Here is a 25480-nt window from a genome sequence, read left to right as displayed (position 1 = left end):
TTTTTTAAATCTCGTATTGAGTTTTTGTTTTTTTAGAAAAGCGTAAATGAAGCATAAAAATTAAAAAATTTTTTTTTTAAATATTTTTTTTTTAAATATTTTTTTTTAAATATTTAACTTTAACCAATTTGTGTTAATTTAATAAAAATTGCAAAATTTCATTTTATCGATAATTCTCTTTTTTTAATTCTCAAAATAATTTTTTGAATCCAATTTTAACCGAAAAAATCTTTTCAGCTCCTCGTCCTACAGGCCCTTCTGACGAATACGTTGACATAACGCAAGTGCAACAATTGCTTCTTGAAAACTCCCTTCAATCGTCATCGGGTAACTCGTCATCTACAACGAATACAACAACGACAACTTCAACAGTAACATCTCCTTCAGCAACGACGAAACCTGCTCGTCCTCGTGTAAACTTGCAAAAAGCAACCGAATTTTCGACCCAACTACAAAGTAAGTAGTATTTGTCGCACAAGCAAAAAAAAACTGAAATGAAAAAATAAAATAAACAAACGACAGACAACGAGTCAGTCGCATGCCCATCCCACGATCATAATGTAAATTTGATGTAATTCATTTTTTTTCCTCATTTTTCACGTTATATTATCGTTCGTCACTTGTTTCTCTTTTTTTCTCTCTTCTCCTCGGTTTGTGTTTTTTATTTGTTTAATTATTTATTTTTTCATATATTATTATTGCAAAAGTGTCAATCGTGTCGTTTGCTGATGTCGTGTTCCATTGCAATGCGTTATCAATTCAATTTCTTCATTTTTTTTATGGATCTGATCAGGTTTAACGATTTTTTATTTTTTTCAGACGAATCTCCGTCGCGTCGAGTGCTCTTCGATTATTCCAGCCCTTATTTGTACAGCAATTATCATACGTCACCAAACGAGGATTTGTTCGCTTTATGGCTGGGCAATAACGGATCAGGTCAGTTTTTATCAGAATAGTTCATTGAAAGTCATTCTGAAGAAATTCTTATCGTTTCTTGTTAATTCAAGTGATTGTTAAGAGAAACTTCCGCTTTTTAGTGACGTTAAGTTTGATAAGTGTTCAGTACTGAGTGTTAATGAAAGTTTTGTTGATAAAAAGATTTGTTTCCTCGTTAGTTGTTTGTTTTCTCGTCTTGAGTCAGATATTTGATAAAATATTTTTTTTGTTGATAAGAAATGTGTGCAAAATTAATTTTAAAGTAGATTTTGAGGAAATTGATTTATAAGAAGTTATAAAAAATATATTTTTCGTTTTAAGTTTTAAAAAATTATTTAGAAAAAATTAAAAAAAATTATAATAAAAAAAAAATTAATTTTTAAAATAAGAAAAATTTTTATTGTTAATTTATGAAATTAATTTTTAATTTCATTTTTTTTAATTTAAAAATTATTAAAAAATTATAAAAAAATATATTTTTCGTTTAAAGTTTTAAAAAATTATTTTAAAAAAAATTAAATTTGAAAAAAAAATTACAATAAGAAAAATTTTATTGTTAATTTATAAAATTAATTTCTTTTTTTTTAACTAAAAATTATTTAAAAAATTACTTAAAAATTACTAAAAATTTATTTGGTTTTAAATTTTAAATCAAAAATATCAAAACTTGAGTATTTGAAGATCATTTTCTTTTCTTTGTTATTCAAATATTTTCGCGATCACAAAGATGGAGTCCATAGACAACCCCTTTGCATGTAACAACTTTGTCGCCATATTTCTCTAAACTATTAATAATCATAGCAACAACAAACTGTTCTCCAAACGAAAAAGAAAAAAAATTTGTAGAAACAAAGACAAAAATACTTCAAGCGTGTATGATTCGATTGTGGGTTGTAACTATCTCCAAGTGTGTTACAATTTTTGTAAAACAACGAATCAAATTGATTATATCTTTATCAGCGATACACACACACAGTTTGAAAGGATAGTGCCTACTTACGAAAAAAAAACGAAAAAATTTCAAGTAAAATGCCATCATTGATAAAATACCCAATCCTCCTACTTACTCGATTTTTTTCCTTTCAATTCGTACTTGCTTCATATTTCGCCGTTGTATGGCGACAACGAAAAAAATTCTCAACTCGTGTCTTTGACACATTTGAACAAGCTACTGTGTATGATATTCGCACAGATAAAGATAAAGTTTTAAGCGACTCCTCCTTGTGTTGTATTTAACCATTCGGATATTACATTATCAGCTATTGATATCAATGGCGAGAAATAAAGATAAAATTGTGTCTTGAGATAAACAAATTTTAAATTTATGAACATGACCATAAATGTACTTTTTCTCGGAATCGCCTGTTATCTTGATAAAATACTGTAAAATCGATTAATTTTTTTCGAGAAAAAATTTAAAATCCTTCGCGATTGTTCTTTTCTCAGAACAATTTATATTTAATTCGTTCGCTACACGTTTATTAACGAAAGATTATCATCGCATTCAGGAGTAGTACTTCTCCCGGGATTTTCCGACCTTGAGTATTTGTTTACTCTCGTTATTTGCGTTGTACTTTTTGATACTCAACTTTTAATAATAGCTCAAGCAATCATCCAAATTTATACAAATTTTACCTTAAACGCTTAATCTTGTATCAAAATATTTTAATCTTACATTTTTCGGTTTAATATGCAAAAATATGTTTTGAAGACAAGAAAAAAAAACTCCTCGACCATATGTCAAATTCATTCATAAAACGAGCTACATTTTGTTACAAAACAAGCAAGCAGCATAAATCTGTGAAACTTATTAAAATAAAAAAATAATAATAAATAAAAGCTTAAAAATTAATCCTCCCACGACGAAATTTATGCTGCATATGCAACATGAATGTACTTGAGTCGAGATTTAGTTGCATATACGCGACATAGACAGAGACACAATTGAGATAATTTCATTCATAAAAACCTAAGAGTTTTGTTAAGTTACACCAAACAGCGTCAAAGACATTCAAAGAGACATGTTCGTTCGTTTTGCTTGCCTCGTTCAGCTATGTTTCGTTCGCAAAGAAGAAGGTGTGTATGATTGTTATGTTTTTCTCGAGTCTTTTTATGAATGAAAAATGAAACTTTATCTTGTTACAAGACACACACAAGATATTCATTCATATTTATTATTATCATAGAGGTTTTAAAATTGGTGCCCTTCTCTCTCCTCGCAACATATATATAAAAAAAAAATAATAATGAACGAAAAAGAACGAGCTAGTTATACCTACACATTTGTTTGTAAAATTTATTTTCGTTCAATTGTTGATAATTGAATGAAATTGCAAATTTATTGATAATTTTAGACAGATAAATTTATACATTTTCGCTCTTTTGCGTTTAGATTTTATTTTTTTCTTGTATCGAGAAATTTAGTTTGATTTGCGAATTTTTAATGAATTTTTGATGAGCAATGTCACGTGGGAGGCATATGGCGCTTATAGTTAAATAAAATATTGAACGATTAGTTGTAATATCTTTCATCTTTGCAGATGACTCGTTTCCATTCTATTCGAATGCTAAATGAGTTAATGTTGTAATCAATTATCTTCTCGTGAAACGCAAAAAGCAAAGCCAGGGTAATAGTATTAAACTTAAGTATTTGCAATAAAATGAGAGTTAAGCTAAATTATATTACCGTCATTAGATTTATTTTATAATGTTTGATATCTTTATGTGCACTTTATGTATACAATAATGATTGGAGAGAAAAAGAGTTATAATAAATATGAATAATAAAATAAAAATTATATATGTATAATATAATATTAATGATAATTATATATAATTATTATAATGTTTTTATCATTCATATTGTTAACCTTTTGAATTTTCGTATAAATTAATAATGTTCTTGAAAGTTTTGTATTTTTTTCATTTTTTTCGAAAATAATTTAAAAAAAAAGTATATGATGAAAACATATATTTTACAAACAAAACATCATAAAACATAAAATAAAATTTTTAATTTTTTTATTATTAAAATTTTTATATATTAAGTTGTATTTGTATAAACAAAATGTCTCTGTTGAAAATTGTTATGATACAATTTATTTATTTAAGAAAAAAAAATAACATTTGTAAATCAAAAGTTAACCTTCAACAAATAACCAGGTAGAGAGACAAATTCAAATTCATCGTCAACGCTGTTGTCGTTGTTGATGTTTTACAATATTTATGAAATAAAACTTGGAGTTTTTTTCTATTTAGCAAATAAAAATGAGAAAAAATATATTATATGATCATAGATAGATAGATATTATTAATGAGAGGGTTTGCATGCAAATCATACACAAAATCAACTAGATTTTTCCTCCCACAGCAAATCAAATCATAAATTAATCAGCATTTGCAAATAAGATCACATAGATCTACACAAAAAAAGAAAAAAATTAACTGCTGTATATAATAATCTAATGATTGGTTGTTGTTTATAAGAAAAAAAAATTATTTTATATATAATAAAATAAAAAGATACTAACAGAGAAAACAACAAGATATTTACGTGCAAAATGCTGCAGAACAAGAAAAATGTAAAACAGTAGCAAAAAGCCTACACGGCCCTTTTTTATGTTAAAATTTATATTTTTTAATGTTATTTTATATATGTTGCGCAAAATTAGTTACAACTGACATCAAAGTTGTTAAAAGTTGTCATTATCACAGATTTTGAGGACAGAAAAAAACAACAAATTCAAATGTGTGAGGAAGTAAAGTTATAAAGAGATTTAGTTTTTATCCAATAAAAAATAACGTATATAATATAATAATAATAATATAATGAACATGACATAGATATAACTTCACGTGGGTTGGCACTACCTTGTGTTTGTCTCTCCAGCTATCTATGTTTATATTTGAAAGTTGACTTCGTGATTTCCGTTGTCTCTCTACTACACTAACTAATGTGTTGAATAGATTTTATTGATGAATGAAGTTAATTTTTATTTTTCATCTCGCGAACGCGCGTCGAGTACAGCTGCGAAATATTATTTTAATTCATTCATTAAATTAAAAGACTCGCAATATGAGATGGCAGATTTAGTGAATTTTTATGAGGATGCCTTATTAGGAAGTGTTGAATTATAAAAAAAAAACTAAAGGAACATATTAGATCTTTCAAGATAAAAATTTTGTCACAAGAAAGCTTTCATATCCAATTCAAGCTGAAAATTGAGGTTTTTGTCGCACAGCATTAATGACATGCCTCATTGACATTCTCATGCATCTGTTTCGAATAATTCCATTTCTTTTTAATTTCATAAAAAAAAAACAATTTATTTGTATAAATTGCCCGAAATTTTAATGGAGCGACTTTACGATCGTGTGCGTTAAATAAAATTTTCTACATACCTTGTCACCTTTTATTAAAAATCTAATTATTTTGGCAAACGTTAATTATTTTTGAACATTGTTGTTCGCGACAAACGCGGAGATGCGAGTCCAAAAAAGCAATATTTATTTTTCGCTTGTGATGTTTCGCCATAAATCATTTTTTGCTCAAGCAACTACCGACTGCTGCGTGCGATTTCCTCGTCATTAAACCGCATTGGGGACATGGGCAAACAGCATGCTCCTATCAATCACACACAAATACACACTTTTTGGCTCTCAATTCGATTTTTTTTTATTTTTGCACAATTCAATCATGTCTGTCATCAAATTATATTTTATTGTTTAATGACGAGACTTTGCTGCTGTGCCAACATGCATTTTTTCTTGTCCATCAAATGGATAATAATAATTACGGCGAGTGCATGCGACGCAGTCAGCAGTTTAAATTAGAAAATGTTTATTATGCTAAATGACGAATAACGTGAACGAGCATAAAAGTGTCAAAATTCACATGATCTTCGCTTGAACGATTTTTTGTCTTTTGAGACGAGACGCGCACGGGTATAAAAATAATAAGATGACAAAAGTTTCTGACTTTTATTATATTTTTAGGCGGGACATCAATTAGTGGCATGCGGCTTTTTTGTTAATTACGCGACAATCATTGTTCTTGAGGGTTTTTTTTCGTCGTTTTGTCGACCGTCAAAAAATTTAAAATAACGGCAAAACAATGAAAAAGAGTTGAAGGTTGCTGTATTTGCTCGCATTGAACGACTTTTGACAAAAAGGAATGCGCAGTTAAATTACTTTTAAATAAATTGAAAATTATTTAACCATTTGTTAAATCTGAATTGAAAAAAAAATGAAATTTATTTTTAATAATTTTTTAGGAATTTAAAAAAAATAATAAAAGATAATTTTTAAATTAATTATTAAAAAGAAAATTTTTAATGCTTTTTAATTTTATTTTAAACAATTTTAATTATTTTTTTTTAATTTAAAACAAAATTATTTTTACTAAAATTATCCCTTTTTTTTATAAATTTTTAGTTTTTGAAGAAAAATTTCAATTTTTTGAGTCATGGAAGGAACTTTCGAGAGGCATACGTCACATTCAATAAAAATCTTGTTTCAACAAGTTCTCACAAAATCAATGACTAAGCGCTGTATTAAAAGCAACTGAAGATAATCGCCTCAAAAACTGCCAAATTACTGCCTTAAACGTCGCATCGTTAACGAGACGAGGCATTTCTGTTCTTTTCCCGTCACAAAAAATAACGCAACGTTGTAATAAAAATAACAGCTACCGTTAAAACAGAAACGTCACTCAAAATTATTCAAAATCATTGTCAAAAACTTTGTTCTTTTCACGTCAAAACCTCAATATTTATCATCATCGCGTCGTAGGTGTTAACGCCACGCGCTCAAACGTATGCATTTCTGTTGTAAGTGACTCTACTTACCTGTTCGACGCATGACTAAGACACTTCTTCACACGCGAAACGGAGAGAAAGAGAGATACAGATTCAATTACTGCTGTCAATTCCGACTCCCACACTTTGCCCGTAACACAATATCCTTGATCGACACTTACTTACATTTTTTCGTTGTTGTCGTTGTCGACCTTTACTCTCAATTTAGTGCGGCTCAAACAGAAGCCGCCGCACGATTGGAACAAGATAGATGGGAATTTGTCAAAAAATGATCGCCACAAAAAAAAACTTTTTTTTGACAAATTTCGATGACACCTGGTTGGTATTTGTATGTACATTGTACAAGTTAACTGTCTATCTTCTTAAAATCAAATGTTGCAGCGCGCTACCTTTTTGCCTCGCTGCGCACTTCAGTCACACGTCTAATCTCATAAAACTATTTTTAGATTTCTTACACCATTAATTTGTTATTTTTGCGATATAATATTATTTTATGAACGTTGTTTTTCTTAAATAACTACGATTTTTTTTTATCACGTATGCAATTTTTTCATCATCATCTTCTTCTTTTCACTTGATCAGGCTCCAGTAGTTTGGTGTCATCATCGCGCGCTGCTTTTGCTTATCGTCGTGCGTATATCAAGCGAGCGCCGTTACGAAGAGAGAGAGACGTTCTGATATCACATTTCAACAACTGGTTTCCTCCATTGCGCCATATAAGGCTATTCATCAAATTACTTGAAGAAACGCACAAATTTGGACATTTTGAATTATATAAAGAGCCATAAATATTCAAAATTGACGCCACGTGTAACCAAATACTAAAAGACTTTCTTGAAATTTTTCTTTTTTTGTTGATGATGATGACAAAAAATGAGATTTAAGAGCTTTTGTGATAAAAAAAAACAACTTGAGCGCCTTTTTGTTAAGCATTGTTTGAGATGATCAAAGAATATTAGATCTAAATTTGAATTTCATCCGATTTTTTTTTCTTTGATATTATTATCATTTTAGATCCTTTTCATTAATCTAAAATTCGTTTTGAAGAATTTGCTTTGATATTTTTAACGTTACTTTGATCTTAAGATCGTTTAAGATCTTTTATTCTGAGCTTAAGCTATTTTCATATATTTTGTATTTTTCCATATTCACAATAAAATAAAAAAAAATAAAAAAAATAGTTAAAATAAAAATAATTAATTTGTGGAAAAATTAATCAAAATTTTATTAAATTTAATTAAATTTATTAAAATTTTAATTGCTTAAAAATAAAAAAAAAATAATTTTTATTTTTTAAATTTTTTTCTTCATAATAATTAAATTTTTTCAAATCATTTTTTTTTTTAATTTTTTTAAATTTTATTAAATTTTTTTATATCTTAATTTTTTCCTTAAAATAATTAAAGAAAATTTTTTCAAAAATCAAAATTTTAAAATATTTTTTTTTCTTTAAAATAATGAGGTTTTTTAAAAATATTTTTCTTATTAAATTTTTTAGATTTTTAGTTCATTTTAAAACAAAAATTAAATTAAATTTAAATTTAAAAAACATTTAAATCTTTAACAGACAAACGACTCTTCAAATCGAAAAATTCCCAAAACGCGTTAAAAATCTGTAACAATTGTAAAAACTTGGACAAACAAAGCGTAAAAAAGTGACACGCGTTCACAAATTAATTTATACTTTTTTTCATTTGGGAAGATATGGGGGCTGAAAAGTCACACATCTATAGTAAACACACAACGAAGATGAAAAAAAAAATAAATTTTATGATGATTATTACAGTTACAGTTAGTTTTACACACTTTTGCTGACATTCAGCATTTGGAGTGTTTTAATACAGTATTTTTTAATAATAAATAAATAAATAAATAGAGAGTAGGTCGATTTGTCGTGTGCGCTCTCTTGCCTACTTGGAATAATATTATTATTTTAAAAGTGTGATAATAACAGTTGCTGCTCGTATTTTGAAAATTTTGTGTAAAAAGTGGATTTGTTGTATTTTGTATTTGATTGAAGCGTTGGTTGGAGTCTTTTTTTGTTTTATTTTTAGGTGTTGGCGTGTCTGAGATAAGTCTGAACTTTTTTCTTTGTTTTTTTATAAGAAAAAAAAAATATTGAGATGAGTCAAGAACATTTTTTTTCTCATGTAGGCTTAATTCGATAAAATTTTGTGACATAATATCCTTTGAACATGCATTGCACATGTGTCCTAAACCCACGCCATAAGAAAATAAAATCTTTCAAATTTTATTCCATTTTAAAATTTATTCAATGCTCATCTATCACACGACTTTTTTGTCACACAACTCGAGTGTCCTTGAATACTTGACATTCCAAATACGCTCGATTCATTCATAAATTCGTGCATCGCTCGTCATGGATAACAAAAAAACAGAAATTTCTCCCCTTCCTTCTGTTTACTCCTTGTTTGTTCTGACGTAATTTCAGCATGCAACAGGAGAATACGCGCGCTTCGGATTTTATGAATGAAATTCAATTCTCCTAAATTTTATGGATTTTACGCAAATGCGAAAGGCGCCTGCGCTACCAAACAGCACCTGGGACACTTATTTATCAATTATTGTGACGTCGTCGTCAGCAATTGCCGGAGCAACAATTCACCTGTGCGTGTGACTTGAAATTTATGAATGGAAATGACGTAAATGCACTTCGTGTGAAAAAGTTCGGGAAAACCTCATAGGTAAACGTATTATTTGTTTTTTGATAAATTAGCCGGGCGAATGACTTTCCAACATGTGACGTCGGTTTGACATGTGAGGATCGAAGAAACAAAAGCCAATTGAGATCCGACTGACGCAATTCTGTCAGAAACAGACATGAGAAGGCAACTCGTGTGTTTGACAATGAGGTGTTTGACTGATAAGCTCGTGTCACAATGACGTGCGTGACAATAGTTGACATGATAGACAACGAGTCAGCAATTGAACATCTGTTTCTGATGAAATATTAAAAGAATTTTCATAAAAAAATTTTTTATTGGAATGAGAAAATTCATTTTTTTTAAATAATTCTTTAAATTTTTAATTATTTTTTTTTTAATTAAATTTAAATTTTTTTTTTAAATTTTTTTAAATTTTTTTAATTTTTTAATTCAATTAAATTTTTTTTTTAATTTTTTTTTTAATTTTTTAAATATTTTTTTAAATATTATTTATAAAAAATAATATTTTTTTTAACTTATAAGAAAATTTCAATAGATTTTTTTTTTAAACATAAAAAATTTCATCAAAAATTTTATTTAATAAAAAAAAGAAAAATCTTTTAAGAAACATTTCATATTTACCTCTCGCTAATTCAACAACTTTCATAATCTTTTCGACCTTCTTCATAAATCACGACGAAATAATGGCAACCACACAAAGATAAATACCAAAATAAACAATATGATGGATGGCGTTAATTTTGTACAACATTAATTTCTTCACCCGGCAACTCTTTGATCAATAGCTCAACAGGTGACGGTTTTTCTTTCTTTCTTCTTCTCATGCAAAAATCTATTTTCATCATTTCCGAATATAGACGCCGTCATTATTTTCTCTGAAAATAAAAAAAAATAAAATAATAAAATACAAATAGAATAAAATTTACGTCACAATTGAGAGAATCGCAGATGTTAAAAAATCTGCAGAAAATTCTGTGAATGAAAATTCCGAACGCTACGGTAATGTTTAGATAGAGATACCGATCATATGATCATTCACTCACGCATTCATTCAAAAACTAAACATTATTCGTGCAATTTATTTTTAGAAACATTCAAATGGAATTCACTTATTATTTGTTCAACTTTATTATTAAACATACAATTTTTACATTGTAAAAGTAATACAAATAAATTGAATGTCAAGGCAACGCACTTTTCTTCTCTTGTATTTTTGAACTCGTTTCTTTCTAAAACATTGCATTGACATGAAAAGTGCATCTGTTTGTTCTTAATTTTTGCACTTTTTGTATTAAAATGCACAACGGATTGAAATTTAGTTAAATTTAATCAAAAAAAAAATAAATAAATAAAATAAAATATTTAAAAAATATAAAAAAAATTTAAAAAAAAAAGAAAATTTGAATTGAAAAAATAATTTCAAAACTTTTAAGTTAACCTCATTTCAAGCAATTAGGAAATAAGTAAAATTTTTTGTGGGGATTTCTCGGAATTTCATGTTTTTGTGATAAATAAACATTTTCAGTTAATAAAATTCCTCCTCTCAAAGGAGAAAAAAATCGAACGTAATTGATCTTTGAATAATAAACAAACCGAAAAATTCTTTACCCCTCAAAAAAGTGAATCATGACGGAATAACAATTAAAAAACAAGATATTATTAGATAGATGACTTAAATAATAAAATAAAATTGATTACGTGTTTGTTAATATGTCGTCGCTTGGATACGCGAACAGAAACCGTGTACCTTTGTACACGATGTTATTTTGATCATGAGTTTATTTTAGAATTTTTTTTTTGTTTACGACGTTTTTTGTACCTACAGAAAATCCAAAAGAGAGAAAAGTTGTTTTTTTCATGACATCGTTTAACGAAAATTTGGAAGAAGAAGATGATGACGAGTGATTCATGGTAATAATAACAAACGAATAAACGCTTCTGTTCATAAAAGGACAGAAAAGGTAAATTTCTCGGAATTTTGCTCTCCGTGCGGATAAATTGTCGGAAAAAGCGCACATGCGTCTCTAATTCTTTTTTCTTTGATTTTTTGTGCGGATTCTCGGGAATTGTTTACTTAATTATTGTTGCTCCTTGCGGATGACGTCTTCATTTGACGTGTGTCTTCATACTCTAATAAATCACGTGTCCCTGTAATAAAAGAGAAAAGAAATAAAAATTCGACGAAATTGTAGCGATTTTCACAATAATTAGAACGTGCGTGATAATATTCGACGAAAAGTTGCACAATGCAGGAGAATTTATGATTATTTGAGACAAAAAGCGGCGAAGAAAATAGTTAAAGATAATGTTTGTTTTTATAGAATTTTTGATTTTTCTTAAGCAGCTGTTGTTTTTATTTCTTGATGTTTTTTTCTGCTTCGTGAAGAAATTTGTATCAAGAAATAAATAAAAGCGTATTGTTTTGAAATTGGATTTTAAAGTTGACCCAATAATGAATGTGATAAATTTTTCGTCTCGAAAATTTTTTCGTATATCAAAAAAATATCTAATATTTTATCGAAAAAAAATCTTATTTTATTAACCTAAATAAAAATTAAGATTTTTTTCTCATATCTAACTAAAAAAAAAATAAACTTTGCGCAGAAGAAAAACAGATGTCACCGCAACATGATTTATTTCATTAAAACCCATTTCTGAAATTTCAGGTGAACAAGTCAAGCACTTAATTTCCGTTCATTCGCTACATTTTAATACAAATTACCGCGAGACGTGATTTTATTTTCATTTTCTCAAAATAAGACAAAAAAAAATCTGTCAAATTCACTTTTAATCAACATTAATTACGGGGTTCACGACCTGTTTTGATAATGATATTTATTCGTTTGTGAGTAAAAAAAAACGAGTTAATTGTGTTCTAAACGCGTTTTTAGTAAACAAACTGCCCACGAAAAATATTGATACGATGCATCTAAAAATAACGAGTGATGATGTAGAAACTAATTGAATTTTAAAAATAGAATCTTGCTAATTTTTTGTACCTTTTTTTATATGCTTTTTTATTGAAATTGCAATGTTGTCTCTCATCGTGTCACGTTTTTAGTTACATACTGAGAATATAGATGGCGCTGTAAGTCTTTATCGTTAAGGTTAAGTTCACAATATGCATTGGGTAAAATTTTTAGAATGTGCATTAGGTCAAGGTTTTAAAATGTGCTTTGGGTCAAAGTTTTAAAATTTGCATCGGGGCTTCATAGAATGTTCGAAAAACTAAAAAGTATAAAATAAAAAAATTATTAAAAAAAAAATTTAAAAAGATGCTTTTAAATTAAAAATGAACGAAAATTTTTCAAACTTTACGCAAAAGAAAAAAGCAAAACTTTTTTAAATAAAATATTTGAAAAGTAATTAAAATAAAATAATAGGACTCGAATGTCTTTTTTCTTTTGCTTAAATTTTGAAAAACTTTCATATATTTTAACATTTTAGGATCATAAAAGCATCTTTTTAAAATATTTTTTTAAATAATTTTTTATTTCTGTTAGAAAACCTCATAACAAAAACAACTGCAAGAACATGAAGATGATGAGTGTCCATAAAAATATATAAAATTAATGCACAAACCACTGAAATCGTGGGAAGTGAAATCATTTTGTATCTAAAATTAGTGAATTTTAACATCCATCGGACTTCCTATACATGCGTTTCCATAACGTGCAAAAAACGCACTATATTTAAATGAACGACGAACGTCAAGACATCACAGAGTGGAAATGCTGTCTGCGAAATTAACTGCCAGAATATTTATTGCTCTTATAAAACGATGTTCGCATTGTGTTTTTGTGTAAAATGTCATGAAAATTTGCAACTGAAGGTTAAACAAACAACTTTGTGACTTTTGCTTCGAAATTTTCCACATAATAAAAAATAAAATATTGGAAAATTAATTGCGGTAATGAAATAAAATGATTATTTACGCGTGAATTATTTTATATTTTTACGTGTTAATTTTCCGAAAGTGAAACAAGTAGTCAAAATATTCTTTGTTCTCGTGTGCGATGTGTGATTTTTCGTTATTTTGATCTCATATTGTGACAACATTTAAATTATATTGAAGAAAGTCTCGCTTGACATTCAAGAAAATTCACGAAAAAAAGGATCCGAATAATAAATAAACAACTGTTGATCGCTTCGTGAGCGATAAGAGGAGCAAAAAAACAGTTGATGACGATATTCTCATTATTTATTTATGTACGCCGGCATCGCTCGCCATAGTCAGTCATCCGTTGAGAATATTATGTACTCACAATAAAAAGAAGACGCGTGCCAAATGTCGTGACGTCATTAATTCTTATTGTGGTTTGCGCGCGCATTCGAACGTAAAACCACGTTCGAAACACGAATTTATGGAGGGGATACCAAACTGTAGAGGGGATAAAGCGATTCTTATTGGATGTAGTACGACACGCCACACTCCCATTCATTCCATTTATGGAACATTTTCATTCATAAAACTATATGTACACTCGGGTTTTTGAATCAGTAGTATTCGGCTATTCATTTCGCTAACATATTCAAAGAAAAAAGATTACTTGTTTTGGCAGAGAGAAAGAATATTATACATGTATAAAAAGATAAAAATATATAAGAAAGTGACAAAGTTACAAAAAATATAAGCACAGTGATAAAATTTTGAAAATAAAAATCAAGAAAAAATTGATCCGTGCAATTTGTGAATGAAATTCATCGAATTATTTTTCGTAGGCGGATAAAAAAGTGTAAAATCTCGTAAAAAAAATTGACACGAAAAAAACTTTATTATCACACAGACTTTATAATAATAAAAAGTTTATCATCGCAAGTGAAACCACGAATTACTTTACAAAAATAATAAAATATATAAAAAAAAACATTGAGTGGGTGTCATTCATAAACAGCAAAAACACAAAGGAACAGAAAAAATATCGGTACAAGATAAATAAACAAATAATATATGTTGTTGTTTAAAATTGTAAAGTAATAAGGTGTTAAAATATTAATCGCGACTAATTTTCTTTGTTGTACTTGCGATTGATTCGTAAAGTTAATATTTTAATTTTAAATAAAACGCGAGGGCGATAATATTAAAATAATTGAACTTATATAACATATATATTAATATTAAAAGTTGAACATTAAAAAATATATTAAAATAAAATAATAATAAAAGTGATCGAAGAACAATAAAAAAATTGTTAAAAATAATTATTTTACTAATTTTTAGTAAATTTTTTTCGGAGTAAGATATTTATCCAGGTAATATTTTTTTTGTTTTATTCAAAAAAAAATAAAATAAAATAAAATATATAACATGTATGTTTAAATAAAAAAAAAAAGTTTTAAAGGAGAATGTTAAATATAGAACACGAAAGTGAAGTACTGTTGAATGATTTATTTGTGACATTTTGTGTAACATTTATTTGTGTGTAATAAAAAAAAGTTTTTTTTTGGAATCCTTGGTTTTGTCAAAAATGTGTTTATAAGAAATATATAATAAATAATAATGTTAAAAAAATTAATATGAAAAAAAAAAAAAAATTTAAAAAACAGATTTTTAATACAAAAAAATAATATTTTAATAATATTATTTTTTTATATCATATATAAATTAAAATAATAAATATGTATAATAAAAAATAATATCAAAAAAAAATTAATATAAAAAAAAAATATTTTTTTTAATAATAATTTTTTTATTATATATAATAATATATTATTACATCGCAGTATCCTGTAAATAAAAGAATAATGTAATAATACATTAACAAGTAACATACATTAGATATATTTAAATTTTTCGGTGTTAGTCGATATTTTGGCGCCGATGACGTAGTTCACGGTCATCTTGTATGTGCGCGCATAAATATCTAATAAATGTGTATGATGATTTTTTATTATCATCTGGTTCGTAAATAACATAATAAAACTTATATTTCGTGTATATTTTATATATCTTTATTGACATCTTGTGACATGAATGTGTTGAAATTACGAGAAATTTGATTTTCGTGTTAAAAGAAAACAATTTTCTCATTCAACATCAAGCGAGAAAAAACAACATTTTTTATGTGTGCATGTACACAAAAGTTACATGCGATCTAAATTTAGAAAATTTTTCCAGCTGTATACACTATTACTCTATTTTTAACATAAAATCCACTTGCTACTGTTGACGCATCACTTTTCCGTGCATATATCTATGGATTTTTACATAGTTTCATTTCTGCTGCCTGCAATCATAAATAACATTCTGTGCGGCTTTTACCAAGTTCACGGCATAGACACCGGGTACATAACATCACATGATGATGTAAAAGTGAAAAATTAAATACAAAAAAATTCAGAGCATGCGCGTAAAATCGCCGAATTCGACAAGGATTCCGAGCGAATTCACACAAAAATGAACAAATTGCAAAAACAACGACTGTTATAAAAAAAAAAAAGTTTATATATATTATAAACTTTGTAATAATATAAATATCTTGCCGACGGCAGATTTTTGCATATTCATACGAACGAACGCACAAAAATGGCAAAATCCAATCAAACAAGATCCAGTTCATTCATTTATTTATTTATTTATCTTTTTTTTTCGCATATATGTTCTCATATATGAAAAGTAAGCGGGAAGTAAATAATAATATTCTCGATTTTAGTTTTATCAATTTTTTTTTTTGTTTTTTCCCAAAGATCGAGAGACGTTCAAATTTTATGTCAGAGATTAAATAAAGAGTTTTTGACAAGTTTCCCTTAAAAGGACTTTGGCATGTAGGTGTCAAATCTTTATTTTTCGACGTCGTTCTGTAACTTCTCTTTCTTCAAGACACGCAAAAAAGTCTTGAAACGCTCATTAGTTTAAAAATTGAATACAGATGCGCGTTCCTCCTTCGCCCAATATGGTAGTTGTGACATTAGCAGCGCAGATTTCACATAGACAGACGATGGCAAGCAACAAGTGTCAATAACTTTTAACCTTTTTTTGCTTGTTTGTGCCTGTAGTTAGTTCAAACTGGCTAAAGAGACGCAAAAAAGGATCCATTTTCGGAATTCCATCCGCTAATTGATTGTCAATGCTGTCTAAAAAGGGCAATAAATTTTTAAATTTTTGACATCTTTTACAAAAAAAAAAAAAATCTCTGCCATCAATTTTTAAACAATTAAATGATAATTACATGAAATTATTATAATTAAAAATTCACTTCGAATTATTATTAACTTTAAAAATTTATTCAGTCGGCAGTAAATCATCTTCAATTTATAACATAAATAACCAATAACACAAAAAAAATATTAATAACAAAGTGTTAATTAACAGATGTATGCATAAGATAAGAACATCTTATTCATCGTCTTTGCCACTCTTTCGCAGCTTCTGATTTCCATTTGTTCGTACATATTATTAATATTTTATTAATAACAACACAACAAACACATTTTAATATTAAAAGCCGAAAACGATTATTAAAAATTATTTTATCATCACTTAGAGTTAGTTGTAAAAAGTAACAAAATTTTTTCGGCATTATCAGAGTTTTTAATGTTAATAAAAAATAAAAGAAACGAAACACAAAAGCGTACAAAATAATGGTATCATCGTAAATATTGGTAGTAATAGCAATGCAATAATAAAAAGGGAGTGGAAGATTTTAAGTTTACACGATAAGTCATACCTTCGCATAATAAAAAGGTAAAAATGAAGTAGCTAGAGGCTGTATTTTCAGTTAATTCGAGTGTGAGATGCACTGAACGTGTGAATTTTGTCGGGAGTTTCTGAGAGAAAGAACTTTGAGCGATATTTAGGTCACTTTTCTAAGATCATAGAATTCATTCACATAATTTTAAATTAACTGCGACAAAAACGAAGAGAAGTCAATGTGTCAATTACTTAATGACCTTTAATTAATTAATTAACTGAATGATTCCGGTCTCTTTTTCGTCATACTCAAACAGAAGTCGGTTGTGTCTTCATCATTTCATGTGTATGAGAAAAGATGCGGAAATAAAAAGTATGAAAGAAATGTTACAAAACATTAATATTTTTATGTTTTAGAGGTTTTTGGAAAAAAATTTTAAAAATTAAAAAAAAAAAATTTTGTAATTATTTTTTATTTTTTTTTTAAATTTTTTTTTTAAATTTTTTCTTTTAACTTTATTTTTATGCAAAAATTTGTTTTTTTTTCTTTTCTCTTTTTTCGTTATGATTTTTTTTGTGAAGATTTTTTGTTTTTTGTGTTATGAATTTTTGTAAAGATTTGTATAAATTTTAGAATAATTCTTGAATGTTTGAAAAAATTTGGAAATTTTTTTTTTATTTTGAAAAAATTTTTTAAATATTTTTTTAATTGAATTTTTTTATAAAAAACTAATGAAAATTTGTTTTCTTTTTCTCTTTTCTCTCTTAATAGGTGGCGTTGCCCCTGGACAACCAGCTACTACCATGATCATGGAAGGGTTGGATACCTTGGTGCCGCCATCGCATCACACATTCCTTGCATTACAAGATCATTTCAACGCATTTTGCTTCGACACTGTCGGGAGTTTTATGAAAACAGCTGCGACTCCAACGAGTTTCCATCTCACGAGCAACAATAATAACAACAATAACAGCAGTATTCCAAATAATAACAACAATAATATTATTGGAGCGACACAGACAAGCAGCAACGGCGGTCAAATAACTCAAAGTCATCACAACTCGTTGCATCAATTGCATCAAGCGCAACAAGAGCTCCGTCATCCATCGGCTGCAACCTCTTCAAACAATTCAAACAACAACAACAATTCAAGTAATACAAATAACTCGAATTCGAGTAGTCAGAGCAATAATAACGCGGAGACAAACAGCAACGTCTCAAATAGCACGTCGTCCTCGTCGTCGCATTCTGTGAACAACAAAAGTATCACGACGACAGCGTCGATCATCACGGCATCCGCAACGATTATCACATCAGCGAGTCATCCGACGCTCAGTTTACCGCAGCATCACAGCACGAAGGTTAGCGAGGCAAATAACAACAACAACAATAGCGGAGACTTGAACACTCCCGTTACAACTTCCAGTGATATTCCCTCATTTTTTGGCCCATCGACAGTCGTTGAACCTCCGCCGATCACAAGTAAGTACCTTTTTCTTTCTTTTCTTTTCTTTAACAAAAAAAAAAAAAATAATAATAATAAAAAAAAATCAAATCAAAACATCAGCGGCAAAAATAAACACTTTATTAAATATTCAGTACGGGCGGCAGCAATAATAATAACAATATATGTTATTTTTTTTGTTACAAATATTGTTATGTTATGTTTTTTTTCTACATTAATATTCACGTGAAAAAAAAAATAAAAAATTAAATTCTATGATTGCCAATATAATAACAACATTTAGTACTCAGTAGCACATGAAAGTCATGAATTTCAACATATATATATTTTTTTTATTTTTAAATTATGTTTATTTATTTATTTTTTTTTAGTTATTTAGAAATGAAATGAACGCGCGAGAGAGATATTAATCGCGACGACTACTGTTATTTGTTACACATGTTAAGACATTTAAATTCGTGTGTCGTTAATATTTGGTCATTTGAAACCACACAAAAAATAGCGAGTCACTTTTAATCGATTTAAATCATGTTAATGGTAGCAATGAATGATGATTATTAATATTTTTTAACAGCTTAACATAAAATTTAAGAAAAATACGATTTTAAGCGATGAGGAGTCTTATTTTATATGCTTCATTTAAAATTTTATTAAAAAGTTAAAAAAAAAAAAAGAAATAAATATTAAAACTTTTATTGTATAAATTAAAAATTTAAAAAAAAAATTAATTTAATATGATTAATTATTTAATAATAATATTATTATTTTTAATTAATTAATAAAAATTATTTTTCTCATTTTTTTGTTCTAAAACTCTAAATTTTTTTTAAAAAGAAAAAAAAATTATTAAATATTTTATACAAAATACGCTTTAATATATATGTTGATTTATATTGTGACAACATAACCTTTGAAACAAAATATCGCTCAAGTGCCTGCCTGAATTTAATGACAAGTATATTTTTCTTCAAAAAGAAATTCATATTTCAAAAACTACAAAAAATTCATAATTTTTGGGAGAAATTTGATATGCTTCACTTTTTTTTGTACATTTCGACATTAACAAAAAATGTATATGTTAAGAATTTATGATTTATATCGTCGTTAGTAATCGTTAGCAGTAGTTTATTATAAAAAACATAAAAAAATGTTAAAAAAGAAAACTTGTGCTACATATTTTGATATGAGCTTCTTAATGTCTGCCATGATCAAAGACTTTTTATCCATACAAAAACTCGGAACAATACACAAAAAAATTGAATGGCTTAAGTAATCATATATCACTACATTATACTGTGTTTAAGAGTTTATCAAAGCAATTCAATGAATGAATTCAGCAATCACGGTAGTCTCCATACAATATAATAATAATGTGCATTGATAACAAATAATCGTTAATTAACTCATTTTTATTGAGTGCGTATGGATAACCTTGCGTCGCTTTTGTTCCGTGGCGTAACGTTTTAAAGAGACCCGCTTTGGATAAATTCTTGCCTTATTTATACAAGACATGAGATAAAAATAAATAAAATATTGTCCCTTTTTTAAACACAATGATTTATTATTAACAACAATAATATTATTATTATTAAAGTTTTAACTGCAAACAGTGAAGTTCAATGACTCACACACACAAGAAATGGATTAAATGCTTATTATATTATTATTACAACACTCTCCATATTAAACTTACAAGTTGTTCCTCTCCGTAACTATAAAAGGGAAAACAAGACGACACACTGGCTAACTTGCCGATTCAATTATTTTCGTAATATTATTTAGAATTCGATTCAGAAAATTTTTTATCTCAAAAATAAACACAAAACAAGTGTTTCAAACTTCCTCATGTAATTGATAAGAGTCAATCCTCGATAACTTTTTTTTTAACAAATTCTGTTTTTATGCAAAAAACGAAGAAAAAAAGTTATCGTTGAAATTCATCGAATTGCTAAATAAAAACAAAAGTTGTTAACACTCCAACAGTTAATATTTATGCAAAAATATGCGCGACATAACAACATTCAGAGGTTTGCTTGTGTGTGTGGTCAAAATCAGTGATAATATATTGCAATCCAATCAATATGATCAGTCGCTATTTTATTTATTATTATTGTTGTTCGTTTGTTGTTAATTTTTTTGTTGTTTGAAAAAAAAATATATATAATGAAAGAGGAAAAAATTATAAAGAAACGACGATCACAAGTTTTTTTTTAGGTCTATAGCTTGTCCGTTTTATTTTGTGTGATATTATTTATTAATCATTACTCTTATTCGCAGCACGATTCAAAAGTTTTTTGTTTGAACAAAATATTTTTTATGATTTTAGATAAGTTTCGTTTAGAATTGGATCCGGATTAGATTTTTTTTTATTTTAAATTTTTTGATAATTTTTTTTAGAACAAATTTTTTTACATTATACATTTATAATATAAAATAATAATCTATGATGTACATAACAATATATATTATATAATATTAATTAATATATTTATTTTTAAATTACATATATTTTATATTAGAAAATGATTTTTTTTAGGTAAAACAAAAAAATTAAGTAAATTTAAATTTTTGAATATATTTTAAAATTTATACTTTTTATGAAAAAAAAAAAAATTAAAGTTTCTTTAAAAATTCTAAAATAAAATAAAATAAAAATTAAAAAAATTATTACTATATTAATAAAAAATTTAATTTTTTGATCCATTTCAACTTGAAACACCCCAAAAAAGTTTAGATTTCTGTTTTAAAAATTATTTTGAGTTATGTGTGCGCCAAAATATTAACATATTTTCACAATCTCACATTTCATTCCTATCTACAATTCATAAATTACAAACGATTCTTATCCAACGTGAATAAAAGAAGAAACGACAAAGACTCGTGTGTGTCGACGAGTGATAACATATTACACAAATAATCATTTATTTCTTTTCACAAAAAAAAACCTTCTTGCCCAAAAAAAAAAACTTTGTGTGACTTAACTCGCTAATACAAGAAATGAAGGAAATTACCTTAAATGGTGTCTCTGATCATCATTTTGATAAAAGAAAAAAAAACGAAGAATAACAAAATATTATGAATGAATAAGAAAAAAAAACACATAACCATTAAACAACCATAATTTCATACATATTTTCATCATCATCATCTAAAAATCAACGAAAATTATAAAAAATAAAATGAAATTAAAATAAAATATGAGATCAATAATTTTTTTGATAAACAAATGTTTGTCGTATCAGTCGTAATATTATCGACAGCGGATCGTTAATATTAAATTGAATGAAACGGTCCGAATGATATGATAATTTATTCAAATGTGATCAAGAAAAGAGAAGATTTGGTGTTATTTAGTTTCTAACTAAAACGAAAACTGTTCGATAATGACTCTCTTGTTAACAGTTTTAAATCGATTGAAATTTTTCATTCAATTAGCGGTTGATTTCTCAACGAAAAAATGTACTTCCGAGAATCATTATACGAAATCTAAAGTTGTTTTGAAGATTTCTGAAGGTTTTTGCCTCTTCGTGTTCGATACAATGTTGCAAAAGTGCAAGCCGCAGGTGATTTGATATGTTTTATGACAAAATTATCCGCGAGTGTTAATTGTTTCCGTTTTAATTAACATTCTTTTAACTTTTTTTCTTTCTTTTTTTAACAAATTTTTAATTTTTTTCAGGTTCAATCGAATCTGAAGACATTTCATTGGAGCATCCGACAGTTTCAAGCCCTTGCGGGAGTTTGTGCAGTCCCCCATCGAAGCAAGAACGAACGACGCCGCCATCCGTTATCGTCGAAGAAGAAGCCAGTAATACAAGCGGTAGTGTAACCATGTACCCATCTCATCATCATCATCATTCATCTCATTCATCATCGAACAATCATGAAAATTTGCATCATCACGCCTCATCGCATCAAGAAGATTCAAACAAAATTTCTTATCGCGGTATTTTTACAACTACTACAGGAACAACAATGGGCATGGGAAGCGGAGGACAATCGAGCGGCGTTATGCTGAGTCAAATGTCTCCCCCGAGTGCATCTGCGGGTTTGAGTAGTTGGAATTTACCATCGCCCGACAAAACTCTCTTCCATAACCCCATGTTCAATCTTGGTCCGGGACCTTTAAGTAGCGCCCAAGCACATTATGCTCCTCAAACGAGTTTACCATCGAATATCGCATCTCCCAATGCGCATCATCATTACGGCGTAGCGAGCGACGATCGACCTCATCACGTTGAATTATTGGGTCTAACGATGGAATGTTCGCCAAGCATCGTTTTACGTCAACCTCCGCAATACGGAAGTTGTGTACCCGTATCGTCAATGTCTCAAATGGAAATGCAACATCAGCAGCAGCAACAGCAAGAAATGCAACAGTATTCGCGAAATCAGAATCTCATGTCGTCAAAATATCAATGGCCTGATCCCGAAATGGAATACAGCTCACAATCGCTTGTCACGACAAATCCGGGTCCTGCTTCAAATTCCTCCGCATCGAACATTATACCAAAACAAGAACCATACACGACGCCCCATCCAATGTCGAGTGACAGTAATTCGCACAGTATGCAATCGCAAAGTAGCTCGTATCAACAACAGCAGCAGCAACAATCATCGTCGATGCAATTGGCGGAATACAATCAAGCGACGAGTAAAGGTCATGAAATTTTGTCGCAAGTGTATCAACAAAGCCCGATGCCTTTGAAATTGGTTCCCGTTAAACCGCGCAAGTATCCAAATCGTCCCAGCAAGACGCCCGTGCACGAAAGACCTTATGCATGTCCCGTCGAGAACTGTGATCGTCGATTTTCTCGCAGCGATGAACTAACAAGGCACATTCGCATTCACACGGGTCAAAAACCATTCCAATGTCGTATTTGTATGCGATCTTTTTCGCGTTCCGATCACTTGACGACGCACATTCGAACGCATACGGGCGAAAAACCCTTCTCATGTGACATTTGCGGAAGGAAATTCGCGAGATCTGATGAAAAGAAGCGTCATGCAAAAGTCCATTTGAAACAACGGATCAAGAAGGAAAAGTTGTCGAACAACGGGACAAGTCAACAATCGACGACAATGCATATGAACCAACAAGCGCAGCATCAGCAAACGCAACATCATCATTTGCAGCAACAGACACATCATCATATTGTGTCGCACTATGGCGCGCACGACGAAATGATGCCCATCGTGACGTCGAGCAGCAATAGTTTGTAGGGAGATGTTTCGTCGGTAGATATTATGCGAATCGATTCAACAAGCACGCCAGATCCCGTACACAGAGATGCATTTATGGGCTATACAGCAACCACCGATGATGATGTATTTTTAGCAAGTGCAGGCCAAAAACGCAAAAAGCAACGCAAAGACGTTGTTCAACTTCAGCCAAACAACAAAGATGACGACGTCGAAAGTAATAATAGTAGCGATAACGACTCCATTATTGATGTAGAAGACGACAATTTGTTACCATCAACCCAACAAGAAGCACCGCAAGCAACAACCAATCAGCAAGAACAACAAATCTTCATTGTCCTGTTTGTCGATTAAATGTTTCTGTCCTTCCGCATCATCGCACAACCCAAAAACCAACGGTAAGTGTCATAAATGTCTAAAATTGCAACGAAAAGTAAAAATATATATGAATTGAATCGGAATCCCTTAACTTGGAAAATTCGCAAAATATCCATCGACGAGCTAAATAGTTAAATTATAAACATAAAAAATATTAAAGACTTAAAAAACATTTAAAATAAATAAAATAAAAATTGCTACAAATTCATTAAAGTAAAAATAAATAAAAACTGTGATCTCAAATTATACGCAGCTACTGTGAATTTTTAACTAAAAAAAATTTAAACTATATTTCTACATTTTCGCTATTAAAATTTTATTAAAGATATGACTGTGTGTTCAATTAAACTAAAAAAAATATTTTTTTATTATTTCAAGTTTTTCATACAAAACTTTTCCGTGCTTTCTCCGCCAGTGCCATAATAATTAATATTTCAAGCTATTTTATTATTAATAATAAAAAAATATTATTATTATTATTTATTTTTTGTTATTTTTGCTAAAACAAAAAAATACCAGCCTGACTAATAATACTCGTAAAGTACATAAATTTCGATGACTCTAATAATTTTTTTCGGTCTAATTAATTACAAAACCATATTTGATCATTGTCGTTACAATAAATAAAGATACATTAAAAAAAACATATAAATAGTAAAAATACAAAAAAGGAGAATATAAGATTGCAAAACATAAAAAAATAGATTCCAATGTAAAAATATTACCGCATGCGGTTATAAAAAAGTTGGTAATAAAACATTACCGTTTACCCATAATCAAAAATAATCCCCAAAAAGTGCAGTTTTATGTAGTTTAGAGAATTCAATTTGTAGTGTTTTAACATATATATGATTGGAATGTGATGATACATTTTCAAAAAAAGTCATTTAATGACTTTTTGTTGTTGGTTTTTGTTTTTATTTATTCAATTGAGTCTCCTATTTTTTTTTAAAAGCTCAGTTATCAAAGCATAATTCGTCTGTTTTACATACATAAAACATACAAAAAGTTCCCTCATATTTTTTTTTTCAAAAGAGTTTTTGAACTCGTTACATTCCAGAGGGATTTTTTGTTGTTTTTTCATCATTTTCATTTCGTACAAAAAAAAATCATTACAAGACAGGTTACGAATTGCCTTAGAACGATAAAATATCTAAATTTATTGCATTTTATTCGAAGAATTAAGAAAAAAAATGAAGATTAGCATCTCGTGTAGTGTCTTTTACAAACACAAACGACACAGCTTTTCGAATTTTGAAAGAGAGTCTAAATAAATCCCCTTTTTATATATTATATATGCAAAAAACACATGAAATTGGTTGTACATAAACAAGCATAAGTAACATTTAAGTGACCTATAAAAAT

General features: G+C 28.2%; 1 protein-coding gene across 2 annotated transcripts; it reads left to right on the top strand.

The window, feature by feature from the left end:
- Positions 1-358: 358 nt before the first annotated feature.
- On the top strand, positions 359-24246 carry LOC134827886 (early growth response protein 1). Of its 2 annotated transcripts, none has more exons than XM_063840763.1 (4): positions 359-456; positions 17842-18552; positions 22215-22355; positions 22503-24246. In XM_063840763.1, the coding sequence occupies exons 2-4, from the start codon at positions 17874-17876 to the stop codon at positions 23756-23758; spliced, it is 2076 nt and encodes a 691-aa protein (XP_063696833.1). In that variant the 5' UTR covers positions 359-456; positions 17842-17873; the 3' UTR covers positions 23759-24246. The 2 variants fall into 2 exon arrangements, with proteins under 2 accessions (XP_063696833.1, XP_063696823.1); XM_063840753.1 differs by lacking the exon at positions 359-456 and adding an exon at positions 14564-14692.
- Positions 24247-25480: the final 1234 nt, after the last annotated feature.

Source organism: Culicoides brevitarsis, chromosome 1, assembly GCF_036172545.1.
Source record: "Culicoides brevitarsis isolate CSIRO-B50_1 chromosome 1, AGI_CSIRO_Cbre_v1, whole genome shotgun sequence".
Taxonomy (NCBI): Eukaryota; Metazoa; Arthropoda; class Insecta; order Diptera; family Ceratopogonidae; genus Culicoides; species Culicoides brevitarsis.
This window is presented reverse-complemented; position numbering and strand designations above follow the sequence as displayed.

Coding starts and splice junctions, on each gene's coding strand:
- LOC134827886 (XM_063840763.1), top strand. CDS start 17,874: ATGATCATGGAAGGGTTGGATACCTTGGTGCCGCCATCGCATCACACA. Junction 18,553..22,214: donor TGAACCTCCGCCGATCACAA/GTAAGTACCTTT, acceptor AATTTTTTTCAG/GTTCAATCGAATCTGAAGAC. Junction 22,356..22,502: donor AGAAGCCAGTAATACAAGCG/GTAGTGTAACCA, acceptor CAACTACTACAG/GAACAACAATGGGCATGGGA.